At 41.1% G+C, this 18048-nt stretch overlaps 1 protein-coding gene across 1 annotated transcript; it reads right to left on the minus strand.

Annotated features, from left to right (window-relative positions):
• Positions 1-385: 385 nt before the first annotated feature.
• On the minus strand, positions 386-15966 carry LOC140237367 (cysteine-rich protein 2-binding protein-like). Its single transcript, XM_072317304.1, has 15 exons — positions 15883-15966; positions 14849-15146; positions 14316-14430; positions 13873-14001; positions 13113-13273; positions 12126-12259; positions 10058-10171; positions 9426-9546; positions 8390-8726; positions 7518-7638; positions 6577-6789; positions 5798-5913; positions 3538-3743; positions 2569-2750; positions 386-1353 (listed from the first exon to the last, which is right to left on the minus strand). The coding sequence occupies exons 1-15, from the start codon at positions 15907-15909 to the stop codon at positions 1180-1182; spliced, it is 2448 nt and encodes an 815-aa protein (XP_072173405.1). The 5' UTR covers positions 15910-15966; the 3' UTR covers positions 386-1179.
• Between the last annotated feature and the right edge of the window lie 2082 nt (positions 15967-18048).

Consider the following 18048-nt stretch of genomic DNA (forward strand, 5'->3'; position numbering starts at 1 on the left):
TGCATATGTAATGTAGCTTGCCAGAGGTATCACCCTCTCCTCAGATTTCTCCAGGGAAAGAGGTGGTTTTATCATTTTGCATTCACACTCAGGAATTAAAGAAGAAAATTCTTCATTGTTGGGTTTACTTTATAATTCACAAACAAATGTGAACGCAGTAATTGTGCCTGTTCATACACTCATATCACAACATATACCACTTGGGCCCCGTTGCAAGAAAGTTGCAATCAATTGCAAATAATTGCTAATTTTGAAACAACCATTCTGATTGGCTCAGGGTCTGCCCTATTAAGAAGACATGCATGCAACAATGATTTTGATTGGCCAGTGACAATCAGTTGCAAGTTGCGTTTAAACGCAAAGTTTCTAGCAACGGGGCCTTGGACACACAGGTGCTTTTTGTGATGTAAAAACATGAACTTTGTTTGTGACATCTCTGCAAGTACCCTGACCCTGTCTTACACAAAGAGAACTTTTGACACTTCATTCTCAAGAAGGTATGTAAACGATTATGTGTGATGGAATCATGCTATTACCACTGATAAAGTTCTTTGATGTGCCATACAAGGAAAAGAAGAAGATGACCATCACCTAGGCAGAATTAAGTACATTTTTGGTTGCTAACACTCAGAAAAGCTGAAGATAAACAAATGTTGGACATATGAGTCATTGTATATTTAGTAAATACACAACTAAACTGTAGCTGTCTTAACTTCTCTCAGAGCAATCAAGGTATGGTATGCAAAGTGTGTATGCTTCTGGTGGTCTTAAAATCACCAATGCAATTGGTATTTTGACCTTCCAGGACTAGACATTGGACTTGTTGCCATATCTGGGGCATACAATCATATTTCTGGAGATTCCTCATTCATTGTTCCGAAGGGGCATCAACATCACATCTATCAATCTCAGGTGTTCATCACAGTCCCTCTTAGCTGTTGAGCCATCCTGTGTTCTCATATCCACAGATAATCGTGCCCATCTTTCAAACTGAACACTTTGATATTCTAATCTTTTAGAAGTTCACATGAACATTCACGGCGCCACAGACATGCCCCATTCTGTCAAAATCATGTTCTTAGGTCTGTTCTGTCCATATCAAGTATCACTATCTCTAAAAAAATATAAGTAGATATCCAGACTGTAGAGGGAGAGATTTCTCCAGCGCATCGACTGTCGCTATCTCCTAAGCCTGAGGAAGAAGGCGTGGCGGCACTCCTGGTTGTCTTCTGGGTAATACTTGTCGTAGAAGTCAAGGAACAGCTCCTCCTGCTTGAAGCCAAACTTCTGGTAGAGCAGCATGGCGGGGTTGCTGGCCGACACGTGAAGCGTCACATCCTTGCCCATGCAAGTCTACGGGGAGACATGGAAATCAGAAGACATTATTGCGATATGATGAGACTTGCGTGATACACTGAACACACGGCACCAAATTCCACCTTCTTGTGATGAAATACTGGAATGAAAAGCTTTCATTAATCATTGACCCGTTGAGAACGAGTCCCGAATATTCTCGGGCAAGTGTCTATGGGAAATGCGTGTTGCAGCAAAATCAGTCCGTCCTCAACGGGTTAATGACCATTATAAAATGGGTTCAAGAATGTAGCCAATTGGAAGCGCTGAAATGAGTCACGTGTGAGTGCATTAATTTCTTAGTAAATGCACGGCCTGACCAGGGAGGTGGAAGAGTCTCTCTTCCACCTCCCTGGCCTGACGTACGTCACAATGTTTACACTAGCAGTGCGCACTCAATCAGTTGTTACAAGTGCGTCATGCGCTACTATACGCGCTGTCAATCCTGTAAACAACTTCTAGTTCGGGCCGCGGGCTGCCACAACAGCCGGCGGCCTTTCTTGTGCATAACACGTGGCGTACGTATACTCTACGTACAGTACTTATGTGCGGGATTTCCGAGTGCGACGTGCGTAAATGTTTGGGACGAACATCTTCGGACATCTTGACTTTTGAGCGAGTGCTACATGTAGCTGACTGGTATTGACCCACAAAGGTACGTGAATAATGCTGTTAGTTTTCGACCCATTTTATAAAACAAATGATGCACAGGATTATTTCGTGGCGTTAGTGAAGGTGCGGCGCGCTCGAGAGTATTGACAATGGTGCGACATGCACGAGGCGCAGCCGAGTGCATGTTTGCAACCGTTGTCAATACTCTATCCTGTGCATCATTTGTATATTACCTCGTGATTAGCAGACCTGCTGGTGTTCTTGCATCACTACTTAGCACAAATATTCAGAGACCAGCTAAATACAAGGAATGACACAATCCAATTAATCCTGACAATATTTCAATGACTTTAATGTGGGCAGGTCAGTCCCATTGTTTCACTCTACTGGGTTTGTCTAACACTTTGGTCAACTTGCTGTTGTTGGTGCTTGGTGTTGTTTTGTTTTGTTGGGGGGGGGGGGGTGGGAGAGTGGGAGAAGGGAATTACAAAATGTAAATTAGGATTGTGCGCGAAGGTTACTGCCAAATGCAGGAGCAAATAAAGGGTTAAGCAAGGCCCCAAGAAGTTTTAATCTATGCCAGAGCATGGCAGAGTCACTCACCTGTATCAGGTGATAAACCATGAAGGTCCCAATACCAGCACCCCTCCACTCAGGGTGGACGAAGAGGAAGGAGATGTAGGCCTCATTGTACTTGACATCAGGGACCATGAACCCGAAGCCGATGACGACCTTGCGGTAGAGGGCGACCACGCTGAAGTCCGGGTAGTGGAGACACTCGGACACTGCAATGGTAACAAGAGTCAAGAGTTGGTGTTCCTGTTGGTGGTGTTGTTGCTGTTGTTGTTGCTGCTGCTGCTGCTGCTGTTGCTGTTGTTGTTGTCGTTGTTGTTGTTTTGCCAACCATCATACAAATATCTACTAATTTCATGAATGATGCTTTCTTGTGTGATTGAGTTAAACTGCAGAGATCAAGAGTTGCATAGGGGCGCACAGCAGATATTGTGTCATTATATCTTCTGTTTGAAGTAAATAGTTCAAGAGCCATGATAGCTCATGGGTTAGATGGTGCATTGCTTCAATTCCCCATTCCTTCTCAAGGAGACCTTAGGGACTTCATCATAACCTGCACTACATGGCATGTAATGATTAGAATTCTAATTAATACAACCCTAAAGTAGCTTACTGAAGTTGCTAATTACAATTGAAGAAATGTGTGTACATTGCTGCAGGGACATCTGGTTCAAGATTATGGAATATAAAAGACATTAATTTGATATCCAAAAACCTTGAAAAAGGTGATAGCAAACACACACAATTTATGCAATACTTGACAAATCTGACAAAGAGACATGAAATATTTTTATTTATAATATATATGAAGAAGAGGGGTCTAAGATTCAATGAATTTGGGCTTTATGCTCAATAAACAGTGAAAGGATAACATCATGCTTTAAAAAAATGCAAACCTTAATAATGATGATGTCATGTGCATTCAAATGAGCTTGAAATGGCAGGAAAAAAAAAAGAAAAATCACAAACAGGAAAAACATATATATCGTAGACACTCACAATCAATGCCCGGCCAAAAGAACTCCCTGCACAGGGCATTGATGGACGGGATGTGCTGGGGTCTTACGTAGCAGTAGTCGATCGGGGCTAGCGGGGGCGGTCTGAAGCCTGGCTCCACCCTCTGGCGGTGCTCCAACACCTCTTGGAGGAGGCGGAGCTTGAGGGGTTGCGACTCTGTGTCGCGGCGGATGAACGGCTTCAGGACTCTGCGACGGCAAGTGATATGATAGTGTGTCAAAAATGCGAATCCTCTTTCACACAAGAGATGGGGGTTATTTACTGTATATGCCATATATTTAGTGAGTCTAATCTTATGCTAATAGTGACTTCTAGACAGTTTTTTTGATTGTTAAATTCGCTATCATTGAGTACAGTTATGAACAGAGAAATATACAGTATGTGTGCATGTCACCTTCATGTCGAGATCAGAGTTTGCAAATTTTGCGTGGTGTTAAATTCATGAACAGCACCCGACTTGCAAAGTTTGTGAAAATAAAAACCTCGATGGAATCCCATTTTTTTTGCTCACTTTTCCACTAATAAAATAAAAACCTCATGAAATATACAACGTACAATGTATACAGTACATGAAAGAAAGACTATAATTGCCATGGTTATGGGATGGTCCAACATGGTGAGGAACAGGAACATTAAGTTTTAAAAGTTTTAAAACTCTTTTAAAACTGAACATTCTCAGAACTTCCTTTTGAGTTTGCTGTAATGTCAAAATGCTTTCACATGAAGTGACTTGCATAATGTGTCTAGACATGAAAATTGATTCAGATAGCGTCTCATGTAACCTCGTCATGCACACATGCTCATGTTGGAATGTATAAAAGAATGTAACCACAGTGATGACTCTGACAACTTTGACTACAACCATAAAAAATAACAAGGAAAAGTAGAAATTACGCAGTGCGTAATATATGTCCCTGCCGGAAGTAGCATTTAGTAGCAAAATGTACAATATAGGTAAAAAGATCAAGGTCAAAGGTCAAAGAAGTCAAAGGTCAAAATTCTATGTAGAAGTTTTGAAGCCCTCACCTAGTGCCATCACATAAAGCAAACGGAATCGAAATCGGGTTAGAAATGGCGAAGGAGTAGCATTTTGTAGCCAATGTACAATATAGGTAAAAAATCAAGGTCAAAGGTCAAAGAAGTCAAAGGACAAAATTCTGTGTAGAAGTTTTGAAGCCCTCACCTAGTGCCATCACATAAAGCAAACGGAATCGAAATCGGGTTAGAAATGGCGAAGGAGTAGCATTTAATAGCAAAATGTACAATACAGGTCAAAAATCAAGGTCAGAAGTCAAAGAAGTCAAAGGTCAAAATTCTGTGTAGAAGTTTTGAAGCCCTCACCAAGTGCCATCACTTAAAGCAAACGGAATTGAAATCGGGTTACAAATGGCGAAGGAGTAGCATTTTGTAGCAAAATGTACAATTTAGGTCAAAAATCAAGGTCAAAGGTTAAAGAAGTCAAAGGTCAAAATTCTGTGTAGAAGTTTTGAAGCCCTCACCTAGTGCCATCATATAAAGCAAACGGAATCGAAATCGGGTCAGAAATGGCGAAGGAGTAGCATTTTGTAGCCAATGTACAATATAGGCAAAAAATCAAGGTCAAAGGTCAAAGAAGTCAAAGGTCAAAATTCTGTGTAGAAGTTTTGAAGCCCTCACCTAGTGCCATCATATAAAGCAAACGGAATCAAAATCGGGTTAGAAATGGCGAAGGAGTAGCATTTTGAAGCAAAATGTACAATATAGGTCAATGGTCAAGGTCAAAGTTCACAACTGAAATTCTTTATAGAAGTTTCAAAGCTCCCATGTAGTGCTATCATATAAAGCAAACAGAATCAAAATCGGGTTAGAAATGGCGAAGGAGTAGCATTTTGAACATTTTGATCACACACGGACGCACGGACGGACGCACGGACGCACGGACGGACACACGGACGCACGGACGGACACACGGACACACGGACACACACACGTACGGAGCCCGTTTCATAGTCCCCTGCTCGAACTCGTTCGGCGGGGACAATTACTTCTTTTGAGTCTTTGTGCCACCAATTCGAGATGTCTTGCTTAACTTAAGTTTGCTCTTCACTTTTCCATCAAAACAATTGATAACTGACTAAAAGCCATCTTAAAATTCAGAATAAGTAGCATGATGTCAAAATGAAGGAAATTTGACAGTTGCTTTAATGACCTTCTGCCTCTCGACCTAAGATATTTATGACCTTTTATTCATGATGACAGTTACCTGGCCGTGTAGGGGCTGATGATGCTCTGTAGCATGGCAGTCTCGTCGCAGCCAATAAGACGAGCTCGAAAAGACGTCTGCTGCTGCTGGACGGAGGGCGCTGTATAGTGAGACATCTTTCCGAGACATAAAGAAAAATAATTTAGTGACAAAAATGATTCCTATACAGTACAGAGTACGCTCAGTTTGTTAGAACTACATGGTTTACTGTTCTATGCTGAATACCGGTAATGCTATGTTTACACCATGTTCCCAGCAGCCGCGGCAGCCCTGTTTACCTGAAACATAGTGTGCTGTGGGTAGGTAGGATATTCTTTCTTTTTGTTCTTTTGTATTCTAGTCTTGTTCAGTCCAGTCCTGCTCCAGTGAACATGTAGCCATCAGATACCGTGAGTCTGGTCAGACTGGACTACACACATTTCTCTTTGCGTCTCACTATGGACCGCATTCAAGTTTTCTTATGGCCTACTACGTGCTGTCACATTTTGTTGCACACACCCTGTTTTACTACTGCCTTCTAGGTTTCTCATCAGCACAGTGGCTGCCATGGCAAATTTTTTGACAGTTTAAAAATCTGACACGGCATTCACGGCATTCACGTCAGTCATGGCCTGTCACATTTGGCCATCCCATCCTCCTGTGCTGTTTCATGTCTGTCTTGTTTTGTCCAAGGTAGCCTGACACGTGATTGCCGTGGCTTCTTGGAAAATGGTGTAGACGTAGCATAAAGACCGAGCCTCTCGCTGATGGAAATGTCAAGGGAACATTAGAAGTCATACCTGGTATCTGTCTAGAATCCTGTAGTCCCCCTCCTGTCGGCCTGATGTGATGTACTGCATCCCCACCCCCTGGGGATTGGCCCCTCCCCGGTGGGGGCTCTGGCTGAACATGGTGCGGGCCATCTTGGACGGGGTCATGTGACACCTCCGCTGCAGCATTTGCTGGAGCGAGGCGTCAAGATCAAAGAGCTGTTGACCCCTGGCTCTCTTTTCCTGGCGAGAAAAACAACAAACTGTCACAAGTCTAGTCCCTGCATTGTTGCCAGCAAGTCCTATATTACTAATACTACTAATAATACGACAGTAGCTTTTTCTCTTTTTTTTTTAAAGGGTTGAACATTGTACTCAGACTCAGAGTGATTTAAGATACCCCTATTCTTTAATACTTTCCTCTACTTGACCCCGACAAGCTAATGGTGGACTCTTTTATAATAAACTTCTTGGTATCACTATGTTCCCCTGAAATTTTATTATATCAGGGTTTCAAAAAACAAGAAAATGTGTTAAGACTTTACATTTTGAAGAATAAAAATCACTTTTTCATGATAACAGTATATTGTATCAACGTTCTTCATACATAGATTCCACTAATTTTATCATGATATAAAACAGACCTGCCAATTGCCCTGTCACATGGCAACAGTAAACTAACTTTTATAAACTTATGCTTTATACAGAAAATGCAAAACAATGTTTTATTCAATGGCATAAATGGGGAAGGTGCAGGCCTTTATTTCAACTTTTGACATCTTCCAGTCTTCAGCCAATAATCTTCATCCAACTGTGCCCAAACTAAGATTTTAAAGTCTTAAATTTTAAAATTCTAAAATTACTGTGCGCAAAGAAAGTGAAAATGAGGGGAATTAGACTTGACCTTCTTGCCTGCAAAGATCTTACCTTGCTCCTTTAATAATTAGTGATGCTGTGCAATTAACACTCACTTGTCTCAGCAGTAACTTCCTCCGAAGGCGCCTAGCAATGGGATCAGAATCCACTGCATCGGGACATGACTGCAGGAGCTTCAGAAGTTGTCTTTCCTCGTAGACGCTCATTGGAAGGAGCCTTGAAGTGAGGGGTATTAGAAATGGCAATATTTCAGCAAATCAATCCCATAATACAACTGCCAAATCTTGGTATCACCAATATCTAGGTGCTTTGTGGCGAGCAGCATTTTAGATGCTTTATGGGATAGCTCAGGGGACAAAGCTGCATCCAGTTTTGGCTGCACATGCATTCAGGTCATGTTCTGCCTTAATCCAGGAGTATTTTTTTTTGAAGATTTCTTCGCTTTCATCAGGTGATCATCACATTGAAGCCTCGCAGTAGCAAATCATGACTCTAGTGACTGCAAATCAGTAAAATTTAGAAGTTTTAAACTCTTTTTTAAGGTTAATTCTGATCGAAGAAAAAGGCAGCAATGAAAGAAAAGCAAACAAAAATTCCATTGAATTGCATGGGAATGAAAAACTCACAAGACATCCAGAAGCAACAATGGTCCCAAGGAATCCCATAGTGCATTTGCAAAGGGGCTCTTTAGTGTGCGCATAAGTTTTCTGCGCATTGGCGATACCAAGAATTAGCGCTTAAACCTGTTTAACACATTCTGCTCAGTATAATTCCACACTTCGAATGCAATGAATGAAGCATTTAGTGTAATTAATTATCCTGTCACAGTGACAGAGTGAAAACTTCTGGATATGGGCAAACGTTTATTTTATATATATATTTTATATTTTGCCAACTTTCACTGACAACCATTCTAAAACCTACACTTTTAATGACAATGTTGATGACGGCACGTGATAATACTCACTTGGGCTTAAATGTGTCCCCGGTACCATCATCTTTATCTGCCTTAGCCTTTGCTTCTGCTTGCCCTTTGACCTTTGGCTTTCTGATCTTGACCTCTTTGGCTATACACCCCTCTTGGCTACCCTTGGAGTCATCAAGAGTCCTAAAGGATCCTGAGAACGGTGACACCGATGCTTCATTGAGGTTCTCCATCTCGGTGTCACGAGACGACTCGTCGCCGACCTGGTGACCCACAATGATGGGAGGGGGCGGGGTCGACATGCTGGATAACCCCTTGCTACCCCCAGAGGGCAGCATGTCCTCTTCATCGCCTGCCATCAACATGCTGGGAAGGTTCACTGCGCAGGGCAGAGATGAACATGCCATTCACATAATCACAAAAGCAGAGTCAGTGCAAGATTCCCATATTTGTCTGAAAGTACAGTAGGTAACTAAAAGTGCCATTATACCATTCTTTTCCTGGACAATCTGATTACCAGATCCAATCAATTATCATATGAAAAAACAGAAAATAATGGGTGAAACAGGCTGAAGGAAACCATTTCCTTGTTTTACATATGAGGTAATTGCTGCATACCATCTCACATTAAACGAACATTTAAAGTTTTTGAATTGCAGATATTCATCACGTGCAACTGGGTTTTCACACACAGCATCTTGACCAAATGATTTCACTTACCACTTTAGACATTAGAATTATACATATATAACAGCTACTACTTCCTATGATTTCACATAATGATCTTTCCTTAATTTCTGATTTATCTCTATTTTCCATAACTTCTAGTTAAGCATTGCACTTCTAGTACTCAAACATATTGATACACTGATATTAACCTTGAAAGCAAAGAAAAAAACAAACAAATGCTGTGAAGATGTAGCATATCTTAACCCGTTGAGGACAGATGATTTTGCTACGACACACATTTCCCATAGACACCTGCCCAAGTATACTCAGGACTCGTCCTTAAACGGGTTAAGATGATGTCACATAGAGAATACAGGAGTAACAATAAAGGACTTAATGTGGGACTCACATTCAGGAGTGAGGTCACTCTCATTGAGGAGGTTGGAGGTGAAAGAATCTGAGCTGTTGTCTCCACCCAAGAGGCTGAGGATGGAGGGAGAGTCAGGGACGGCTGTGGGCTGTGCAAGGTTCTGAAAGATTCATGAATATCAAAATAACTGTGAAACCTCATTTAATTAATATATATAATATACTGTAAACACAGAATTATCTGGGAATTGGTTTTTACGCATTTTGTACTACTTTTGGCAAGGGAATTTTAAAACCCCCATAATTATCTCTGCAATTTCCTTAATACATTATGAACAGGTTGTATTGTGTGCTTCATCAGTAATGCCTCCCTGGTATGAGTGTGGGTGGGTGTGTGTGTGTGTGTGTGTGTGTGTGCGCACGCATGTGCCCTATAGTATTCATTTGAGCGCATGTGTACATGCAGCAGTTTCTGTGCAGGCCGTATGTTCGAATGGATTGGGCAGCACATCAATTTCAACATAGGGCAATTGTCAAATCAAATTCTGGATTGGGCAGCACATCAATTTCAACATAGGCAAATTGTCAAATCAAATTCTGTTTCTGTACTTTTTTTTTTTTTTGGGGGGGGGGGGGGAGGGGGAGGAGGGATGATGGTATTCCCAATCTCACCTCACTACCGTTGAAACTCTCCAGGCTACTCTCCTCATCCTTGGCTTCCTTCTGCTGAAGCTTCTTGTACTCTGCCTCCGAGGCCTGCTTGGCTCGCCGGATGTCCTTCGCTTCCTGGGTGTAAAAGGGTTTGAAGTAATGGGAGGAATGATTAACTTGGAAATACCTACTAAAAGGCTGGCAGCTGAGTCTACAAAACTCTTTCCATGTTCCGCCCCCGACTTTGGCTGCCAAAATATCTCCCGGCGAGAACAGAACAAGCAGACAACACTGGGTGATTTCAAGTTCGGTGCTAGTGCTAGCGCTAGTGCTAGCCCCCAAATAACAGCCTTAAATTGACCTGCAACACCGACGGTCAGATTAACGAGGCGATACTGATCAAAATTATCGATCACCAGCACTAGGTGTTGGATCACAGCACCGCGAGCTCCGCAGGAATTGTGCATCGAAAAAAGTGATGGCGCATAGTTAAAGTCAAATATGAAAAGATGTAGCCAAAACTGCTTAGTTTTAGGCACATAACGAGGAAGACTGATTCAAATGCCACAAATTTCACCCCTTCTTTAAAACAAAATTATCTTTATTTTGCTCCCAGGCTCAGATTTCTATGGCCATGTCTGGAGTGTTCGTGTTCTTTACGTGGGCAACCATGGCGTTAGCATAGACTTTGCACGTAAAACGTGCATCTCTTATGGAAGGGAATACGGGTCTCGCACAGCAACGCTAACAACAGCACCGAACTTGAAATGAAGAAAATGATAATCCCTAGGGGCTAGTGTTAGTCAATAGGGAAAAAGCACGTAAATCGCTAACACAGACGGCGGAGCTCGGTTCAGCAGACGACATGCAACACCGAGCCCAGCACCAGCAACCAGAAATACGTCATAATTTTGAGGTCAACTCCAAACACCGACGTGATTTCAAGTTCGGTTTTATCGCCGGTGCTAGTGCTGAGATAGCACTAGCACTAGCACTAGCACCGAACTAGAAATCACCCATTCTGTCAGACATAACCCTTGGCGATGGAATCTCTCATCACTAAAAATCAAGTTTAAATCTCCAACCACTTGGTGCTCCATCATATACAGGGGACCGAATGATGGTCTGCTTGTTGGTGACCCCGACAAGCTGCATTCTTTCCTGCCACCTCAAAGCTTGACTGTGGTCATCGTGTGCGCCAAGGACACAACAGTAATGATGCATCTGCTGTGGCCACTATCATGTGCGGCTCTTACAACTCACTTCAAGCTGCTATCTTTGAAAACATTCACCATCTATGTAAGATCAGACAATATTTCCTGGTTGTCAATAACCCATGATGATATCATGAGCCACTTCCGAGATATGGAGGAAGAAGTGAAATTTAGCATTTTCAACCGAACTTTGACCTTTTGGCCAAAAATGTTCCCAACAGATCTCTAATGGGTAATACATGTATACTCTAAGTATCAAAAAAATACCTGCAGATATTGCATAGATATGGGGGAAAAAATGAAATTTTGAGGGTTTGACCTTGACCTTTGACCCATGACCCTAAAATTCCTAAGAAAATCACTGTCAGGCAGTACATGTATATGTACTACTAATTCCATGAAGATAACTTGAACCATTTCTGAGGTATGGAGATAAAAGTAAAACTATGCATTTTCACTTGACCTTTGCTGTTTGAACCTATGGCCAAAGACTTTCCCAGAGAATTTCTATCTGGTAATACATGCATGCGTACACTAAGTTTCAAGAAAAAACCTTCAGGCATTGCATAGATATGGGGGAAATAGTGAAATTTTGAGTATTGCACCTTGACCTTTGACCTTGAACATGTGCCCCAAGATTTGATAGGCACAACTTTGCTCACTCATACATATGTATGTCAAGTTTCATTAGGATACTTCAAACAGTGTTTTAGTTACGCTGTCAAAAAAAAAAAAACCTGATTATGCATGGACAGACAGGAGGATGGAAGGACAGACAGACAGACGGACGGACAACACAAAAACATAATGCCTCCAGCAACACTTTGTGGGGGAGCCATAAAAAAAAAAGTAGGTTAGCTGCTTTAATGACACACCTGGGTTCGTGATCTCTTTTCCTTGAGCTCGATGGCCGATTCTACGGATGTGCCTCGTTTCCTGTGCCGCAGGCCTTCAACCTTGATGGTGGGCTCAAATGCTGCTCGGGCCTTTCTCCCTGCACACTGCTTAGCTACGAAAGAGGATAAAGAGAAGTGAATGTAAATAGTACCACAGTACTCCCCACTGAAACCATTTGATTGCATTTAGTTCTCAGATCCAAAAGTTTTTAAAGGGATTGCACAGTTTGGGCTGAGATGGGGATTCAGATTGTAACTTTTTGCGAGATAATTAGAAACCACTTATATGAAATATTACAGAACATACAATTCTGAGAGGAATTCAGAGTTGATTTGATGAAAATTCTTTTTGAAATGGATGTGATATCTAGAAACAAACAGGTCCAAATAAAAGTCGGGGCCCCATCTTTTATTAGGACTTCTTTGTTTTTGGATATCTCAGCCATTTCCAAACTGAACTTCATCAAACAACCTTTAAATTCTTCCCTTTAACACTGGTGTCTGATGAGGTGTTGGTCTCTGAGAACTTGACAGAGATGCAGCAAAGTTTGATCATCTAAAAAAAAAAAAAAAAAATGAGAAAGAGAGAAAGAGAGTGGGTTTTCAATTCACAGGATACCCACAAGTACATTCTCTACTAGCCTAAAAGATAATAGATTTATTTAAGCAATTTGGCCTCTTGCAATAATCGTTAACATGCAATAATCGTTAACAGGTTCATGTTACCTAATCTACAGTCCAGCAGTCCAGTCTGGTTCAGCATAGGCAGATTTACATCCAATTTATGATTTTGAATGAGTTAAATATGATTTGTATTTATTCATTTATTTATTTATTCATTCTTTTTTTGGGGGGGGGGAGGGGGAGGATTTTGCCTTACTTTGGATAATTTTAAAGTGGCATTTGCTGAATGGAAATGATATTAACAATTAAATCTATGCTCAAACTTTGCACTCTGATACAAACCTTTTAGTGATGGCTCTGGCTTCAGCGATGGTGGCCTATTTTCAATCAGCGTCCACCAGCCAGTCTCGTTGAATTCAGTGGCACCCGACTTGAACAGCTGTTTGTTGCCCACTGACAGTACTCCAGCTACAGTGCCATGCCAAGTATTTGTCTTGATTTTGCTGTATGGAATACAAAGTAATGATGGCACGCCAGTAACACCAGCCTACATAGACTTACCTGATGTACTTGGAGACTTCCACTATTGCCAATGTTCATCAGAGAATTTTGTCATCAAAATCAGCTACAGAAGTTGAAGAATGTTGTTTCCTATCGTTATCTCAACTAAATCTTGTAGACCTCAAAGAGGCCTCATATATCTTTCATACTGCCCATATGAAATTAATGTTCATGTCGCTGAACAAAAAAAGATACTGTGCTTGCTTGATGTAGGCGCCTCACTATACCCTTGAGTGGTTGCTGAGATTGTTGTTGTCATTGTGCTTGCTGATATTGGTTGGTGGTATCACCATTGGTTTTGGTCTTGGTTGTGATGGTGGTTGCAGTGGTTGTGGTGGTTGAGGTGGAGGTGGTGGTGGTTGTGGTTGTGGTTGTGGTTGCCATAATAATGGTGGTGATGGTGTTTTGTGGAGGGGGAGAGGGTGGTTAGTAGTGATGACATTGGCCAGTGTTTACTGTATCTATGTTGTGAGACAGTGGGACTCCCTTCACATTTACAAATGTGTATAACATCACGGCAGAGTAGTCAAGGCTCACTCACTGTGCACCAAAGATGAGGTTCCAGTGAAGGGAGATAAACTCACAGATATCCTCCTTCCAACGGAAGAATCCTCTCCTCCCACTCTTCCGCAGCCCGAGGTTGTACAGGGTGAGCATGACAACCTGTTGCCTGCACAGTAATAAGAATGACATTTAACCACCACAATGTATCATCACAGAATATTGCAAAGTAGGGCTCTGTTTAAAAACAAAAACCAACAACAACAAACAAAGGAACGAAAACATATGATAGCACAAAAGCAAACAATCTGCAGGAGTACCTGCTCATCAAGAAAAAAGAAAAATCAGATCTTTCAGATAGTCAATCATACAATGTAATGCAATCACCATTCACTGGATGCAATCACTGGATGATTATCACATGTAATCGCTGCAATAATATCACATCAAACAAAATAATATAGTGGTTCATCTGTTGCTTACCATGTCAGTCTGATTCTCTCTACTGTCTCCTCCTCTGGAGCGTTGCAGTCAGAGCATGTCACTTTGAAGAAAATGTCTCCCTCTAAGGTTGTTGGTTTGCCAGTCTTCAGGCAGGCTGTTTCAATAAGGAACAGAAAACAGGCTTATTATGTACATTGCTTGGTACACTCACTTCGTACGATGTACTGCATGAATGGAATCACAGCACCTAACTCCTCCTAGATTTATGAGAAAGTATTCAGAAATCATATAGTACAGTGCACTCCCATTATAACGAACACAGTTATAAGGAAATTCCCATTACAATGAGGTACAAATTCAGGTCCCAAAATAATTATCTAATCTTTGGATACTTTAATTGTTCGGTTAAATGAAAGAAAATTGCTTGTCCCGAAGACTTTGTGAAAATGGGAGTCACCTCTAACACACTTACTTTTGCCTGCAATTTTTCTTGCCAAGATGTCATGAATGCATTTGAAATGTCACTCTGTAACTCTGTATTGAAAAACAAGTGTGAGACTGTCCAAACTTACCAAGGTGGAAGAGATTTTTGCATTTCTCGCAAGGAAGAAGGGTGCCCTCACCCTGCCCCTTGCAGTAACACTTGTCCCCCTCCTGCTCCTGTCCAGCAACTTCTGCTTGAGGCTTTCCATCACCTTCTTCATGGATGATGGTGATGTTGGACTCTGCCGCTTGGTTGCTAGGCACCACAAACGTTGCCTTATCCTCACATGATTCTTCATGATTGTCATCAGTGGTGGCATCCTCCTTTGCAGTTGCCACGGGAGATTTGGTGTCCATGGAGACAACATCAATCTCATCGTTTTCTCCCTGTGGATGCATGAGCAAAATGAAAAAAAAAAATAGTTAGTTGTGATCCTTGTATTCAAGACATATCTTACAAGAGGAAAACTATTTTTCTCTCAGTCAGAGCATTAGCACAACCAACTGTCCTTTTCAATTTCAGAATTTTCTGCAGTGTGCATTCACCTACAAAGTAAATAGTGTGACATGTTTAATGCTGGTGTGGTAGTAGAAATGTTGTTACAAAGTATCAATATTTTTATTCATTTTTTTTTTAAATACCAAAGGTATGCATGCGTTCGGGCTATGTTTCACAGTTATGGTAGGCTCTGTGCAGAAAATGTTTCACCCATTCACAGTACAAGGACAGAAAAATATCTCTTGACTTTGGCACTTTTTTTTTTTTTTTAGTTGTGACTTTTTGGGGGTGGTATATTATTCGGCATTATTTTGACATCAAAATCTCTCTTAATTTTCATCTTATGCTAGGCACACAATCCCTACTTAGCCACATTTATTACTAATAAGATATTTGTAGGTACACCAGAAAGTACACGTGCACAGCTGCAGACAGAGCTCAAACAATGAACTCAGATTCTACGGCATTTAGTACGGGATACAACGGTCCCACGTGTCCAAATCTCTGTCTGGCATGGCACAGCTAGCAAAATTACAGCGACGACATGCAGGAGTGCACGTTTGGAAAGCTGACAATATTAATCTAATAAAGCTTTTAAAGGCTTAAAGCAAATACCGTACGTACCTGGTCTGGCTCGTTGTTAGTTGACATCGTCAAAAGCTGAAATCAACAACTCAAGCTACTTGATTGGGATTTTTGCGAACAATATTTTATAATCTGTATAACTATACACGACACCTACCACAGGCAGCCGCGTCACGTTTGTTTTGTTTCATACGGTTTAATAGTATGTGAACGTAGAGGGCGCATACGACAAAGACGAACCTTGATGCTGATCAAAGAGTATCCACAGAAACTTGATTCTGTGGGATGAACTCGAACCTCTAGCCAAGGATTTAGCATGAAGGTTGAGTACTTCATCACGCAGGGGCCGCAGAACGATGGAGGGGCTGCGGGTTATTGGTAACCTACCCCTCACCCCTCCCCACCCCCGGCCCGGGTTTAGACATGAAGGATGTAAGGATGGAACCTGCAGAAAATATTGGTGTTGTTATATTTTAATTTTTTATTACTATTATTTATTTATTATTATTCTATTTGGCAGAAAACATACAATACAAAATCAATTATAAAACTCAAAGTAATTAATAAATACAATAACACAAAAATACCTAAACACTGGATGCACCTGACAGCTACTGGCTGCCAGGCATGGGCAAAGTTAACTAAATACGCCTAATAGTCCGCGGACAGCCCTAACCTATATCCCTTCCAGCCGCATCCAGTGTAACAGATTTATGTGCCACTGATTATCATGATAAAATATTCATAACTATGCCTTTTAAAATCTCTTGCATAAATATACAAACTTTGTAAAAATCCTTGTATATTTCACAATATCAAATCACAATTTACAAACTCATGATCACACCGATAAAAGGGTGACATATAGTTACAAAACAGATCCATTTTCTCTCCCAACCCTCCCCTCACACACTCCCCAAATTAGAAATCCAGTCACATAAAAAAAAAAAAAAAAACAGCCACCCATCCCCCCATCATATTAACTCACAAAAATATCTATTCATTAAAAAAAAAAACACCCTGAGTATTATGTGTCTTTAACCCCCTCCCCCCCCCCCCCACACACACACAATTTATTACATTCACCATACATCCAAATCATTTATTAATTCAACCAGTAAAACACCACAATATACCAGTTGGAATTCTCTCAACCCATAAAACATCCCCAAACCAAAATTCATAATTTAAAAAAATCAAAGTGATTCAGAAACACAAACTGGCACTATAATGTCTGTGAAATTGAAATGAACAATGAAATAAGACTTAAAGGAGATCTGGGGCCTGCCTCACAAAGAAGCGAAGTCGATCCCAAAGTCGATCGCAAGACTGACCAAAAACCATGCTGTGTGCCTTGGCCCCGATTCAGGCCCGTAGCCAGGGGGGGTGCGTCGGGTGCGTACGCACCCCCCCAAATTCTGAAAGGTCCACTTTTTCATAATAACTGTTTTTAGCAATTCTCAAGATAACAATCCAAATAAATATAAAGACACATTATATGCTACGTAAATGTGGAAGAGTACGTTTAACAATGTTAAAAATAATTGTACGAAACCCTTTTGTTGTATGAACCATCGGATCGTCCCCATGCACACAAACACAAATGTTATGTATCAATTTGTGCGAGCTATTATTATATTGGCACTGCATGCCATGGCCCTTGGCGCGTGTGACCGGTGTTTTTTTTTTTCCACTGGCCGCCCGAGTTCGTGCGATTCGTGGATGACATTGAGGTTGACACTTGCATTTTTTCACAGGAACAGGGGTAAGTGGATGAAAATCTATAGCCTCAAGTTTACATATATGATAAAAATTAAAGAAATTTCCTCGAAATTACTGTAATCGAAAACCTGAGACATTTTATATCTACGTCTCACAAAGATATAGTACATGTATATATAAGTACATGTTGGCATGATAATGCCTGGGGATAGATTATTATGTCAACTATTTTCCATTATGAATGCATGCTCCAATCAAATTGTGAAAAGGTGGTCATGAATTAGCATTTCTTACGAACGATCAGGAGAGACAAAACAAAATGAAAGACCTGTCTTACTCCAGTTCTCTTGTAACACTCATTGGGCCATTATGCATGCCTAACGAATTATAATAGCTGCTTTTTCTAGCCCTTTTGCTAGTAGCAATATTCGAGAAAAGATCATCTATCAAGTAACTGTACGATCTCCGTGCATAATCTAATGC

The sequence above is a fragment of the Diadema setosum genome, chromosome 13 (assembly GCF_964275005.1).
Source record: "Diadema setosum chromosome 13, eeDiaSeto1, whole genome shotgun sequence".
Lineage (NCBI taxonomy): Eukaryota > Metazoa > Echinodermata > Echinoidea > Diadematoida > Diadematidae > Diadema > Diadema setosum.